The sequence below is a fragment of the Vulpes lagopus genome, chromosome 11, assembly GCF_018345385.1.
Source record: "Vulpes lagopus strain Blue_001 chromosome 11, ASM1834538v1, whole genome shotgun sequence".
Lineage (NCBI taxonomy): Eukaryota > Metazoa > Chordata > Mammalia > Carnivora > Canidae > Vulpes > Vulpes lagopus.
In genome coordinates, this window is record NC_054834.1 from 66441586 (window position 1) to 66457366 (window position 15781).

The 15781-nt window shown below is 37.3% G+C and overlaps 1 protein-coding gene across 11 annotated transcripts in view; it reads right to left on the reverse strand.

The window, feature by feature from the left end:
- ATG13 (autophagy related 13) overlaps window positions 1-15781 on the reverse strand; it is a 52563-nt gene that overhangs the window by 19837 nt on the left and 16945 nt on the right. For 10 of the 11 annotated variants that reach the window (XM_041773890.1, XM_041773898.1, XM_041773897.1 and 7 more), the window contains 5 exons: window positions 6655-6736; window positions 5615-5695; window positions 5052-5171; window positions 2865-2911; window positions 1558-1698 (listed from right to left, as the gene is read on the reverse strand). In XM_041773890.1, the coding sequence (XP_041629824.1) occupies window positions 1558-1698; window positions 2865-2911; window positions 5052-5171; window positions 5615-5695; window positions 6655-6723 (458 nt within the window). In that variant the 5' untranslated portion in view covers window positions 6724-6736. Of the gene's footprint in view, window positions 1-1557; window positions 1699-2864; window positions 2912-5051; window positions 5172-5614; window positions 5696-6654; window positions 6737-10659; window positions 10679-15781 lie in introns of those variants that run through there. The other variant, XM_041773891.1, reaches the window with a different exon arrangement.

A 15781-nucleotide genomic window follows, 5' to 3' on the forward strand; every position in this document is an offset into this window, starting at 1 on the left:
TAAACATGGTAAGATTGCTAGATTACTGCTAAGAAAATTAAAGAAAGACTTGATAACTATTTTCAGGTAGTAGATTGTTTCACTGTAACTAGTTAAGTCTCTGATCCTTAGTCCTCTATTTGTATAGTCAGCTATACTAATTTCTCCTCATAATCAGCACCAAACAGGTAAGCCAAAGGCTAAAACCAGTAGCTCATCACTAAAATGAAAAAAGAGTCTTGGGTGATTTGGGAACTCCTGGCTTTCCACAGTCTGCTCTCACATTTCCTTACTCATCCTCTATACCACCACTAGGGCCCATCTGACAAACTGAGCACAGCTCACATCCTGTCCCCCACTTCTATGCCTTGTCATCTGTTGCATTCCCCACCTGAAATGATCATTCTCCCTTACTTCTATCAGCTGAAATTCTCTCTGCCTCAAGGTCTAGCTTGAATGCCACTTTCTCCAGGAAGCCTGTCTGGTTTCTCCCACCCAGAACAAACTTTCCCTCTCTGTATTCTCCCAGTACTTTTCTCCTGATACTGCTATATAGTTTTCCAATCCTGCTTTTTATTATAACTATACATGTGCCAAACTGTGTCCCACAATAGATAAGAAACATCTGTAGGAGAGGACCTTTGTATATAGTTCTTCCTTGGGCCTCACACAATGTTTGCATTAAAATGGCACTCATTAGGGATGCCTGGGTGGCTCAGAGGTTGAGTGTCTCCCTTTGGCTCAGGGATCCTGGTATCCTAGGATCGAGTCCCACATCAGGCTCCTTGCATAGAGCCTGCTTCTCCTCCCACTGCCTATGTCTCTGCCTCTTTCTCTCTCATGAATAAATAATAACATCTAAAAAAAAATATATATATATATAATGGCACACAATACATATATATTGAGGTGAACTGTTCCAAGAAAATAGTCAAAGAACCACTGATGAGTTCTTTATATACACAGACAACTAATCAAAACCAAATTGAATTAGCAGACTGTTAGACAAGTTGTTTTTTTTTTTTTTTTAAGATTTTATTTATTTATTCACGAGAGACAGAGAGAGGCAGAGACATAGGCAGAGGGAGAAGCAGGCTCCATGCAGGAACCCAACGTGGGACTCGATCCACAGACCCAGGATCACACCGAGCCATAGGCAGATAGATGCTTGACTCCTGAGCCACCCAGGCATCCCTGTTAGACAAGTTTTAACTTAATTCTGAAATATAGAAGGCTGTGGAATCCTCCCAGGACAGCCTGTTTTTTAAACCCTTAAGCTTCTTCTTCAGCTTTGAGATGTAGATCAGTACAGCCTCAAAATCTATTCCACAGAAACTATGACTGTGCACAGACAAAAGGACAAGGGACCTGGTAGCTTTAAAAAGGTGAGGTTCACAAAGGAGGAGGGACAGACCATCATAGTAAAGCTATAGCATCAACTACCCAACCATCTGTCCAAAATTAACCACAGAATACCCATATGCCATGCCTGTCAGACAAAGTGACTGTATGCAAAGTAGCAGTATGCAAAGTGACAAGGCTAATGAATGAACTGAGAAGGTGAATGCTGTTGTTTACCTGTACAATATGACATATTCATGCCCCTGTTTTCTGGAGAGTCTATAAGCTGGTGTCACCCTAGTTATGGCAAGGAGGGACTTCAGCAGCAGCGACAGTCTGTTGTACACCGTGTAGGACACTTTAATCTCTTTATCACACCTGAGGAGCACACAGACACTATCAGCATTCGCCTACTCAACTCACATAAAACCAAGAACAGAAATGCAACGGATATAGAGGTGTTAGTTATGCTCTGTCTAGTGACTGAGAGTCATCTGTTAGCCTTATTCATAAATTCTGATAGAATGTAACCTGCTTTGCAGTCCACATAACACCTTTCACAGAGTATTACAGTCAACAGAGATGATTGCAAATTAAGTGTGGGAACTGTATTAAGATTAAATTTATCATGAAAACATGTTCTGAACTAAAAGCGTAATCCGAGTTCTTTGTCAGTTTAACAACAGATTATTGAGGAAAGCTAAAGTTTCACTTTTCTGTGTACTAGATTCAGGCAGATAGACAAAAGGCACATCCTATTTTTTTTTTAGATTTGAAACAGTTTTCTAAGAAATAAAGCTACACACTTAAAAACGGTAATTCAACACTGCAATTATATTACTGAAGGTGCAAACAGTTTCAATATACTATCTTGGGAGCTGTCTACCTCTAAACATTTAATAGGAAATCTGGAGAAAAGTGTTTGGTACTAAAATTTTAGACTATAATCTGGCAATTACTTTCTATTTGGCTAAGAAAAATAATGCCCACACCCTAAAAACTTATTAATATATTTCTTTTGATGTGTTGCTATTTCTTTTATTTTCCTACATACTGTTCTTGAAAACTGAAGCTTAAGGCAGGAAGTGAGCTAATCTGTCTTGAAGGAAGAAAATGGAGAAGAAAAATAACATGCATTTCCAATCCATGACCAACACAGAGTGTAAAAAGGAGTAGTGAGGGGAAATTGTATTGGATGTCTGCCACACAGAAAACGACAACACAGAGCAGTCATGTTACAAGAGCTCGCAAGGGATTTAATCAGAGAACTATCTGTACTCTGGGAAAACAACAAATCGTTCTCAGTCTTTTCTCTGCTCCTTTCCCTGTGGTGTCTAAGTCTCGCTGGATTGACCCTCCTGCTGAAGGTCATCTCTGTGACTGGGCTGGAAGCCAAGCATGAAGCAAACTGTAGAAAAGACCTACTGGCTTTGTCAAGTGGAAGAACACCCTCCATGACTGATAACAAAGCCCTTCTTTTCACATGATGTCATCTGCTTTATCCTCAGCTACAAAAACCACAGACCCTAAGACAGAGCACTTACTTTTCATTCATTTCGAGACACCAAATTTCTAGTTCCATAGAATCTCCCTGTAGATGGGACAATTGAAAGATATTTCAGTTTTATTTTTTAATTACTCTTTAAATTATAAAGCACTATACAATCACTATAAAATATTGCAAAAGATAAAGGGAAAAAAAAATCAATTTATAATCCAATCAGCCACTTAAATAATGTCAGGGGCGCCTGGCTGGTTCAGTCAAAAGAGCATCCAGCTCTGGATCTCAGGGTAATGAGTTCAAGCTCCACATTGGGTGTAGACATTACTTAAATAAACTTAAAAAAATATCAAATGTGAGATTATAGTATATATGGAATTTTTATATTCTCATTAATAAAAACATGAAATTTTCCTTATAATTAAAAATTCTACACCATTTTTAATAGTTGCATATTATTCCATCATATGACTGTCATTTCATCCAATCAGTCTCCCCATACATGGACATATAGGTCATTTTTAATTTTTCACTACTACAAACAACATTGTAATAAATAGCCTTGAGATTAAAAGTTCGTCCTTGCCCTAAATTAAGACAAATTTCCAGAATTAGCATTGTTAAAGAGTATTCATGCTTCTAAGACTTTTGCCATGTATATTCAAATTGTTCTTCAGAAAGGCCAATACTTCTGATGATGGAGAGAGCCTTTCCTTCCAATCTTATAGGGGATATTTTTAGGTGACACCCACTATTAAGGAATACCTTAACAAGTTCTTTACTTAAAAATCTTTTTAGCTGTGTAATGTCTTTAGCCAAACTGTTCAGTCTTTCTCCAGTACTCTGAACAGACTTAGTCTAGTGAGCGGGGAAGAAAAACAGATAACTAAAGCCAGAATTCCTCAACCCTATAACACTCCTGTGTGCCACTTATTAAAAAGGACAGTCATACTTTTGAACATAAGTAACCTTATTACCAATCAACTGGAAATAGGCTATTCTTTTAGGTTCGGGATTAGTCTTGGGTTAGTTTGTGGAATAGAGAACTTACTTGTTCTAGATCAAATTTAAATATATATCCTTAATATATAGCATTTTCATCATATTGTCATTTTTAAATCACATCATAAAATTTTAATTGCCCCTGCTTCCCAAAATCAAGGGAGGATGAATAGTAGGAAGTATCCAAGACAAGTTGATGCAGTTTGTCTAGGACAAGTGGAACATTTTATACTCAGATTTCACCTGGGAAAGAAAAGAGTTCTAGGGATTCCTTTAGGACTCCCTATGGATCACTAAGGAAAATAATTCATAGTATAAATTGGCAATTCAATAAAGAAGAATAGGAAATTTTGTTTTCTGGGGTGCTAAGGTTTCCATGGAAGTACTGACATCATTCATTCAACAAAATTCATTGACAGCACACAATAGGCTATCCCAGACACTGTGCTAGGCAGAAGAGATGATTATTTATATTCTGCCTCATTTGAAAACAAATTTGAAGAACCACAAATAAATAAATAAGATGTGACATAATTGCTGACCTCAAGAATAAAAGTGTAAAAAACGAACAGGAACATGTAATGATTTCCTACTATAAGTCATGTTAGGTACTTTACAAATTAGGGTTAAATGAGAAAATATAATAACCCTTCAAGACTATGAAGTGTCATTAGTTTGGTGCTGGTTATGGGGTTGGGGAGAGTTAAGTAATTTGGCCAAAGTCACTCAGCTGGAATCTGAACTTGGGTCTGTGTAGCTCCAAAATCCAACTGCCTTTTATTATACCATGCAGCTTCATAATCTTGTCATGGAAACAGATTAATAAACATGCAAGTAACAGTATCTGCCTTGATCTTGATGTGAAATAAGGCAAGTAAAGATATATCTAAAAAAAATCACAATACATCAATTATACTTTAGAAACAAAGGAAACAAAGTACATGGTTAAGTCTAAGGAAAGTAGTCACCTCTCCCACTAGAAAGAGGGGGCGAATTTTCAAGAGCACATTAGTCCTGAAGGATGAATAGAAACATTTCATATATAGTTGACACATAAGAAGGATAAAGAGCCTATTCCAAGTATTTGAGAGAATAAGTACAAAAAGCATGACTTCCTCAGAGAATGATAAATTCAGAAAGGGAAGAGGCAGGAATGAGGCTGAGTTGGAAATGAAGTATGAAGAGCCTTGAGTATCAAATGAAGACACCAACCTGGCCATAACCTTACCTCAGATGTCTTGAGAGAGATCTCCACACACATCGATCTCCCGACTGCAGGCAACTGCCCGGCCAGTGCCTTTTTTGCTTCATGTGTAACCTCTGGGATGTCTTTGATTGCTAAATTGAACTAGAAAACAAATGGCACTTTGCGTCAAATACTCACAAGGAACATTACAGAAACATAAAACAGTAAGATGGTTATGTTGGGTAATATAGGCATTGCTTTGGGTAGATTAAGGACACTCATTCATTTCTCCCTTGCCCAGAAGAGATATCCTGCATCAGAGCCCCAAAACTCAGGTTGAAAGAGCTAATGACTTATTTCAAAGATAAGTTAACAAGGTATTTTTGTCCTCTAAAGACAAAGTTTTTCACCTACTGCAGAAGAAAGATGAGAACTAAATAAATCTAGGACTAACATTTGATGAAGAACATACTTTCCAAGTGAATGGATCAAATGGAATTAGATATTTTAATGTTATGGTTTAGTAATACTATAAATAGTATTCTTTACTACTGCACTATGATTCCTTATGACAAACATGCCTTAACAAAAAACATGAATTTTACCCAATCTGAACCCGTTGGGGATGAAGATGAACGAGTACAAATCTTCTCGCCAAGTCGAGCCTGGACAATCACTTGGACAGTCTAAAAAAAGTAAACAAATAAAAAAATCAAAGATGAGTCTTAAATTGATTTGACTTGCAATCAGAGTTAACACTCTGAATGCAGGGTTAAAAAGACGCCAATGACCATAACTATACTTTTGGAAAGGCTAAGATTTTAAAATTCAAGAACACAGTAAAAAAATTACACAAAAATAATACTGTAAATATTTCTGAGGGCATAATGTCAACCAGTTGGAGGAATTTTAGTTCAAGGCTTGGGATCTGTAATAGTCTCACATGGCAGAAGGAAATTTGCACATGGCGGCTCTGACTTTCATAAAGAAACAAGTCCAACCGTAGGTTTAAAAATTCACTGGCGTACACTTATGTAATCATAGTAGATTTAAACCAAGGATTCCACAATTATTCATATCATTTGGCCCATATGGCAAAAGTCTCCCAACTAATTTTACAACCAGAATCTACTGCATAGATTGTTTTTTACATGGCAATCATGAGAAGAAGGAATGATAGAGGTGGAAATGATTTTTAGATTTAGGAAAATATAACTTCTAAAGCATTCAAAATTCAGTTTTAATTCCACATTTACCCAGAAGGGAACAATAAATGGAAGTCAGACATTTCAGAGTTAGTTGAAGCTTTGGGAAAGATGCCCAAAATGCTGTCCATTCCAGGCCACAGTCTTTGTTCCCACCCCGAGGGAACATACTGTGCCAATAACCTGGCATAATAGTTTGACATTTCTGCAAACAGCCTTGCAAAAAGAAAATTTTTTTTGAAAAAGTAGCTGTGGAAAATTGGAAGCTACTTTTTAGTTACACCCCCAGTACCGCCCCCAAACTTCACAGTTTGGTTTACAACAGACAGAAGTATCCCTTAAAATGGGCAAGCTGCAAGCTGTTATTCTATATTTCCAAAAAGGGAGAAGCACGGAAGTTATTTCTAACAGTTCTGAGCTCAAGAGAATAGATATATTACCTTGAGGGCAAAAAATTTAATAAACTTGTCCAGGTCCTTTCTGTCCTGGGAATTGAGATCAGTTTCCATTGCCTATAGGAATCTAAAATAGAAAAAAAAAAAAGTGTTGAAAAATGTGACTAATATCTTTTAAAATTCAAAAAATACAGAGATGGTATTGTCTAGCTGTGCAAACAGTCATGTGGGAGGGAAAAAATTTCCCCCTAAGATACCAAAGTGAAAAATATTAAGATACTGTCTTTTGAGGAAAATAAATTCCACACAAAGAACTAAAATCTAAGGACCTAAACAATATAAGGACAAGCCATTGTACCTGCATCTGAAACTTTAAGCTTTTAATATATCTATTTTAAAAAGTTCTACTACCCACCATACTGAGGACTAAGTTTTAACAAGATAAAAACTTTGTTAAAACATAAAATGAGGGGCACCTGAGTAGCTCAGCTCGTTAAGCGTCTGACTCTTGATTTCAGCTCAGGTCATGATCTCAGAGTGGTGAGACTGAGCCCTGTGTCAGGCTCCACACAAGCTTTGAATCTGCTTGGGATTCTCTCTCTCCCTCTGCCCCTCCCCCTTCTTACACAGGCTTTCTGTAAAATAAATAAATTAAAACAAAAAGAAAAAAGGAGAAAAGAAAAGAAAAGAAAAGAAAGAAAAGAAAAGAAAAGAAAAGAAAGAAAAGAAAAGAAAAGAAAAGAAAAGAAAAGAAAGAAAACAACAATAAAAAAAAACCCAAAACCAAACACAAAATGAGATCATTTGTACTCCTTCAAAACGGCACTAAACCAATTTAACTTTTGGGGGTTTATGGACCCCTTTTGAGAGTCTGATAACAAGACAAGCCCTTTCTATAGAAAACTGTACATATATAGTAAAGTCTGGATATAACTTCAGGGAGTTCATGGATTTTATGGGGCACACGATAGATCCCTCAGGTTGAGATGGTTTGAGATAGGGCTGGTATGAGGAAGAAAGCATTTAGGGAGAAAAGAAATGAACAAAGAGTATCAGCAATAGAGAGCAAAATGGATTTGGAACTATTAGGTATTCCAGTTTTCCAAAGGACTGTGTATGGATAGGGAAATAGTATGGCTGGTTGGGGCCACAGCATGAGAATCTTTTTTTTTTTTTTTTTTTTTTTCACAGCATGAGAATCTTAAATGCAATGCAAGCCTCATCTGTACCTAATACAACAGATACGAGAGCTCCTTTAAGACTTTTGAGGAAAAGAATTAGTACAGAGAACTAGCATCATCTGAATGGTGCTTTAGAAAGATAGCTTTGCTGGCATACTGTAGAATAGTTTTCAGTAGGAAAAGCAGAGACACCAGTTAAATCCTTGGCAATAAATGCAGGCTTGTGGTCAAGGCTAAAACTCTAGTACAGACACAGTTTGGAAATAGCACGGATGGGAGATATTTTAAAGGAAGAGCTGACGGGATTTAAGTATTGACTACAAAAAGTTTAACATGGTTTCAGTTAACAATAAACAGGGAAGCCAGAGGCAGAGCTAGTTTTAAGTAAAGGGATAAACAAAAGAAGAGATGAAACAGGAAATTTTTAAAATTGGGACATATACCATACACAAAAATAAATTCAAACGGATGAGAGACCTAAATGTGAAACAGGAAACCATCAAAATCCTAGATAACACAGGTAGCAAGCTCTTTGACATCAGACATAGCAACTTATTACCAGAGAACATCTCCCAAGACAAGGGAAACAAAAGCAAAAATGAACTACTGGGACTTCATCAAGATAAAAAGCTTCTTCACAACAAAGGAAACAATCAAAACTAAAAGGCAACCTATGGAATGCGAAAAGATATTTGCAAATGACATATGATAAAAAGGTTAGTATCCAAAATCTATAAAGAACTTATAAAACTCAACACCCAAAAAACAAATAATCCAGTTAAGAAATGGGCAGAAGACACAGACATTTTTCCAAAGACATACAGATAGCCAACAGACACATGAAAAGACACTCAACTTTAGTCACCATTAGGGAAATACAAACCAAAACTACCATGACGTATTACCTCACACTTATCAGAATGGCTAAAATCAACAACACAAAAAACAACAGGTGTTGGTGAGACTGTGGAGAAGGCGGAAACTTCTACACTGTTGGTAGGAATGCAAAATGGTACAGCCACTCTGGAACACACTATGGAGGTTCTTCAAAAAGTAAAAAATAGATCTACCCTACGATCCAGCAATTTAACTAGTAGGTATTTACCCAAAGATACAAAAATACTGATTCAAAGGGGTCAATGTTTATAGCAGCACTATCAACAACAGCCAAATTATGGAAAGAACCCAAATGTCCATCAACTGGTGAATGTGAAAAGAAGTTGTGGGCTGTGTACATAAAAGATATACAAAAAATATACTATATATATACACATAAACACATATATATGCACAATGGAGTATTACTCAGCCATCAAAAAGAATGAAATCTTGCCATTTCCAATGATGTGGATGGAGCCAGAATGTATTATGCTAAGTAAAATAAGTCAGAGAAAGACAAATAGCATATGACTTTACTCATGCAGATATTAAGAAATGAAACAGATGAACATAGGGGGGAAAAAGACCAAGGCAAACCTAAAACAGACTCTAAACTATACAGAACAAACTGAGGGTTGCTGGAGGAGAGGTGCGTAGAGGATGGGCTAAATGGGTGATGAGTTTAAGGGAGGGTACTTGTGATGAGCACTGGGTGTTATATATACATGATGAATCACTAAATTCTACTCCTGAAGCTAATATTACACTATATGTTAACTGGAATTTAAATAAAAACTTGAAAGTACAAAAAAATTAAAAATAAAAAAATTAAAATGAGGTGTAACTTACACGTAGTGAAATGCACAAATCTTGGATGTACAGCTCAAGAAATATCTTGTTTTCATTTCTATTTCAACAGATAATTTTGTATGTATACATCCATATAACCACAATTCAGATCAAGTAACCATTATTCTGACCTCTATCATCATAGATCAGTCTTATATATCTTGACAAATCATTCCATTTATTTGAATGGAATCAAACAATATTAGCTCTTTTGTGGGTAGTTCCTCCCTTATTCAAGATGCCTGCGAAATTCATTTATAATGCTGCATGTAGCACTTTATTCTTTTTTCATTGCAATGTAGCACTCCACTTTATGAATATGCCACAAACTATAAATTAACTGTAAACGATAAACATTTGGGTTGTTTCCTGTTTTTAACTATTATATTTTTACACAAGTCTTTTGGGGGATATAAACACTCATTCCTGTCAGATGTACACCCAGAAGTGTTAATGCTGGGTCACAAGGTACACATATTTAATTTTCTTAAGACATGTACAGTCTTCCAGAATCTCTACCAATGTACACTACCATCAGCAGTGTATGAGAGTTCCAGTTGCTCCACAGCTCTACCACTACTTGATACTACTAATCCTTTAATTTTAGCCATCCTGGTAGGGGTGTGGTAGCATCTCATTTAATCTGTATTAAACAATGTTTAAATTAGTGATTAAATGATCAGTGAATCTCCCCTACTAGCACCTTTTCATATGTTTACTAGCTATTTGGAAATCCTCTTTAATGAAATACTAGTTCAAGCCTTTTGCCCATTTAAAAAATTAGGTTATCTTTTTTTACTGAATTGTAGAAGTTTCTAAAATATATATAGTGGATATAAGTAACTTTGTTGGATATGCACTATAAATATCTCCTCCCAGTTGTGTCTTGCCTTTCATATGGCATCTGTTTCTTTTCATGAGAGTCTGAATACACTAAAAGATAAAGGCCAGACTACATATATAAAAATGGAGCTCTGACCCCTAACCTGCAGGAAGCAGCCCAGGAAGGAGGCCAAACTAGTATCTCTACTCTCTAGCCTAAGAAGTCAACCTACTATCTACTGTAGCCAGTCAAGAAAGTCAGCCTATCTCTAGACTAACTAGTCCAGGATGCCAAACAAAAACCCCTATAAAAACTGACCTCAGGGATCCCTGGGTGGCGCAGCGGTTTGGCGCCTGCCTTTGGCCCAGGGCGCGATCCTGGAGACCCGGGATCGAGTCCCACATCAGGCTCCCGGTGCATGGAGCCTGCTTCTCCCTCCGCCTGTGTCTCTGCCTCTCTCTCTCTCTCTGTGACTATCATAAAAAAAAAAAAAAAAAAAAAAAAAATTAAAAATTTATAAAAAAAAAAAACAAAACTGACCTCAAACAGTCAAAATTTGATTAATAACTGACAGTTTCCCTAATTTTTGTCCTTGTTTCCAACTTTGCAGCCAAAGAAAACCAAATATGTATCCATAAACAACCACATGGGATGCCCACTTGTAGTTAGGCTGCCTACAGCTTTCCCGTGCCAATAACCCCAAATCAGGACATATCTGAAGCTTTCCCTTTCTTCCACTATAAAGCTTCCCACTGTTCTACCTGCTTTTGAGTCTTTGCTAATGCAAGTGATGGCAGCTAACTCTCCTGCTATGACAAGCTCTGATTAAATGGCCTTCACCCATTCCCATTTTGTGATGTTTATTTCCACATTAAAAACAGCCTTACTGGGATCCCTGGGTGGCGCAGCGGTTTGGCACCTGCCTTTGGCCCAGGGCACGATTCTGGAGACCCGGGATCGAGTCCCACGTCCGGCTCCCGGTGCATGGGGCCTGCTTCTTCCTCTGCCTGTGTCTCTGCCTCTCTCTCTCTCTGTGACTATCATAAATAAATAAAAATAAATCTTTAAAAAAAAAAACAGCCTTACTGAGGTATTACTGAGGTATCAACAATATATGGGAAGTGTAAGACATGGTAAGCTTTTTTATTTTACGATTGTATGTATGTATGTATGTATGTATTTGAGAGAGAGAAAGAAACAATGACCCAGGTGGAGGAGCAGAGGGAGAGGGACAAGCAGACTCCAAGCTGGGTGCAGAGTCTGATATTCATAACCCTGGGATCACAACCTGAGCCAAAATCAAGAGTCAGATGCTAAACTGACTGAGCCATCCAGTCACCCCAAGATGCAGTAAGTTTGACATTGTTTTTTTTTTTCAATTTCACCTGTTTTCTTTTTTTTAATTTTTAATTGGAGTTCAATTTGCCAACATATAGCATAACACCCAGTGCTCATCCCATCAAGTGCCCCCCTCAGTGCCCGTCACCCAGTCACCCCCACCCCCCACCCACCTCCCCTTCCACCACCCTTTGTTCGTTTCCCAGAGTTAGGAGTCTCTCATGTTCTGTAAAACCATTACCACAAAATAGTGAACATACCTCCACTGAATTTCTTTATATTCCTTTGTAATCCCTCCTTCTAGCACCTCCTCAATGCCCCATCCCTGTGTAACTGCTACTATGCTTTCTATCACTACAGATTCCTAACTGCCTTGTCTAGAGTTTTATATAAATTAAATCATACAGTATGTACTCTTTGGCTTCTTTTGCTTAGTATAATTATTTTGAGATTCATCCATGTTGTGCTCTATGTTCATAGTTCATTTCTTTCCATTGTTAAGTATTATCCTCTTAAGGAGTGTTTTGACTAACAGAGGTTCTTAATTTTACTAAGTCCAATTTCTCAACTTTTTTTTTTCTTTAGCATTTCTTTGTGCTCTGTTGAAAAATTTTTTGCTGATCTCAAAGTCATGAAGATCTTCCACATTTTCTTCTAAAAATGTTATTGTTTACCTTTCATGTTTACATCCATAATCCATTGTAAATTAATTTTTCTTGTGGTAGAAGTTTGAGATCGAGGTTCACTATTTTTTTTAAAGATTTTATTTATTTATTTGAGAAAGAGTGAGTAGGGATCCCTGGGTGGCTCAGCGGTTTGGCACCTGCCTTTGGCCCAGGGCGTGATCCTGGAGACCCGGGATCGAATCCCACGTCGGGCTCCTGGTGCATGCAGCCTGCTTCTCCCTCTGCCTATGTCTTTGCCTCTCTCTCTCTCTCTCTCTGTGTGTGTGTGTGTGTGACTATCATAAATAAATAAAAATTTAAAAAAAATACTTATTAAAAAAAAAAAGAGAGAGAAAGAGTGAGTGATTGAGAGTGAGAGCCGGAGTGGGGAGAGGGGCAGAAGGAGAAGTAACTCCCCACTGAGCAGCGCTCAGGATCCTGGGACTCCAGGATCCTGACATGAGCCAAAGCCAGACACTTATTATTTTTTGAAAATCAGTTCAGGTTATTTAATAAGTTGAATTAGAAACAACAGAAGATCCATCTGAAAATATCCAATTTATAAGTAATGGCAATGTTAAGACTGAGGTTAAAGTTGGAGAAAGACGTAGATATTCTCCAAAAGAAGAAACAGTTTAAAAACTATAGCAGTAGATGAAATCACCATGGAAGATACCAAGAAAATAACAAAGGCCTCAGGAAGACACTGACATAAAAGAACCATAAGGAGAACTGTCAGAACTTATCAGAGAAATAGGAAGCAAAAGATTTGAGCAGTTATCACTGAAATTGAGGGAAAATAAGTTTCAAGATTGAAAGGATGGTCAAATAATATAAAAGTTCTTGTGGAGGAGGCAAAACTTTACCTCTACCCCCTCAGTTTTTCAGCTGGGCCTCTTTAACAAAGATTAATAAGAGAAAACCAGTTTATCAACACCTGCAGTGCACATCTCACAAGAGAAATCTCAATAGAAAATAATTCAACAGGGCAGCTTATATGGTATCTTCAACTAAGAATGATGAAAGTGTAGACAAATGACAAGAAAAGAAAAGCAGTTCTAGGCTTCTAAGGACAGCAAACTGTGGGAAGGTAAATATATGGGAGGAAACTAATAGAGTAAGGTTTGTTTGCAAATTCCACAGATGTCCTCTCTGGGCTGGTAAGAGTCTGCCTCTAGGAAAAGGAGAATTTATATCTCCCCTTCAGGCAGAAAAGTGGAAGGTATAGAAAGGTTCTCCTGCATTTGCTGCTTAATTGCCTTCAGATCAAAATAATTTTTATGTCAAAGAGGAATAATTTGGTGTGACACATTCTGGTTTCCTTCATTCTCAAGGAGAGAAAAAGGCCACTGGACTTGGCATCATGTTGCTAATGACCTTTGAGAGGATTTCTTAGAGTGATGGTGCTTCAGTTGGATTCTGAGAAGTTAGACAGGAAGAGATCTCATGCTGCTGTGAAAAGGATTTTCTCTATTGCACAGGGCTATCGAGTAAATTTATGGGGCAAGGGGGAGAAACCAATGAAGGAGAAACAAAACACCTGAGAAGAAATGACTGCAGACTCAGATGCCACAGTAGAGTTCACCGTGATCAAGGACAGGTTAGAGCCTAAGTGATCTAAATTATAACGGACTTCTCTTTTGGAGCCTACCATTTGTATGTTTGACGGCATTTGAAACATACACCCACCTTCAAACCTTCCTAATTTTGGTTAAAAAGAATGCAAATGTTATGGTAAAAACAAAATGCCTTTTCAAGGGTTAAACCACTCAAGGCTTTGAAGCAACCACAGCAACAGATCTGAGATAAGAATAGTGCTGGAGGATTGTACTGCCCTTACTTTGTACTGAAGTGGGGAATTGTGTTCCCACCACCAGAACATCTACCAATGCAAACATAATAGCACAATGATTCTTGTGATTTTCTGTACCTGGTAAGCACTAAAAAGATTATGTAACTAGAGTTATTGAGCCAAAAGGGGTACAATCTCCATTGGGTAAAAAGTTATCTACGGGTATCAGAGCTTACTGTTCCCTTAGGCTTAGCCAATCAAGCAGTTAATTCATTCTTTACAATATAAATGTTATATAAAGTTTACCCTATGCCTTGCTTTTAGCAAAATCCTTTCTGAGTGTTTCAAGTAATTTAAAGGGAAATTTGGAACAAACATTAAAGAGATCTACAATTGAATTATTTCCTTTTTTTCTGCCCTTTACCAATACTAGCCAGTTACTAAAGCCTTCAAGTTCCTGCTTATACAAAATCCTTTATATGTGCGACATTTTCATTTCCAAAGAACCATCTTAATCCAGGTCTCATTTCTTATCTGGAAGAGACTCATTTGGTTAGTTACTCTACATTTGAAGGAGATCAGGATATGCCATTCCAAAATAAGCCACTTTGGCATAAAGATTATTTTAAGCTGAAGACATTTGAGATTCAACAGATGTAGAAAGAAACCTTCTTGGGCTTCCCTTATCTGACTAAAAGCAGAAACTTCTGAAAAATGAGGACAGCCATAAATTCCCATTTCAGGTTGGCATCTACTCCGAGGAGAGATCACAAGTCCTCACTCTGGGGGAGTTTCAAGGTCATGAAGAGGATGGAAATACCATTTGCACCTACCTAAACAAATATTATCACAAACTTTATTATTTCCGATTTGTACTTCTACAGACTTGTCTTTTCTAAAGAAACTTATTTGTTCTTCCTATAAAAGCCTTTTCTCCAGGGTGCTGGCTAGCTCAGTGGGAGCACTGTGAGACTCTTGGTCTTGGGGTCATGAGTTCGAGCCCCATGTTGGGTAGAGAGATTACTAAAAATAAATAAATGTAGTTTTTTTTTTTAAGTTTTTTTTTTTAAGCCTTTTCTCCTAGGCCCCTTTCTCTTACTAAATTAGGCATCTAAGTCCCAAATTCTAACCACCTGGATTATTCATCACTGAGCACTCCTACAGTTGCTAGTCTCCTACGGTTGCTAGTTTCAGTCAGTTTAAGTTGCAGGCCCCCAGATACTAAACCTAAGAATGTATAGGAAAAGTTTTCCTCCCCAACACCTTCTTCTGGGTTACATTGTAAACCTCAGGAAAACTGATGTGAGTAAAGCATTATATCATTATAGTGCTCCCATGCTCCAGAAATTTCTACAAACTCCCTAGTCTGACCTTCAAGATTTCCCATGCAAAGTCAGCAGGGAAAATAGATGAAATGATTTTGAAAAGGTAATCAGAAGCCTGCTGGCACTTTTAAGAAAGATCCTGGTCACTGAAATTACCAAGTAAATGGTGATCCAGAACCAGTGTCTAGTCCTTGGATGTATATGCTAAAAAAAAATGAATTTTATCAGTTCAGTCAAGGTTTTGAGGACTTCAGTCACCAGAGATAGTTTATACACCATAAACCAATTTATTATTTGAAAAATAAAATTGCTAAGTAGAC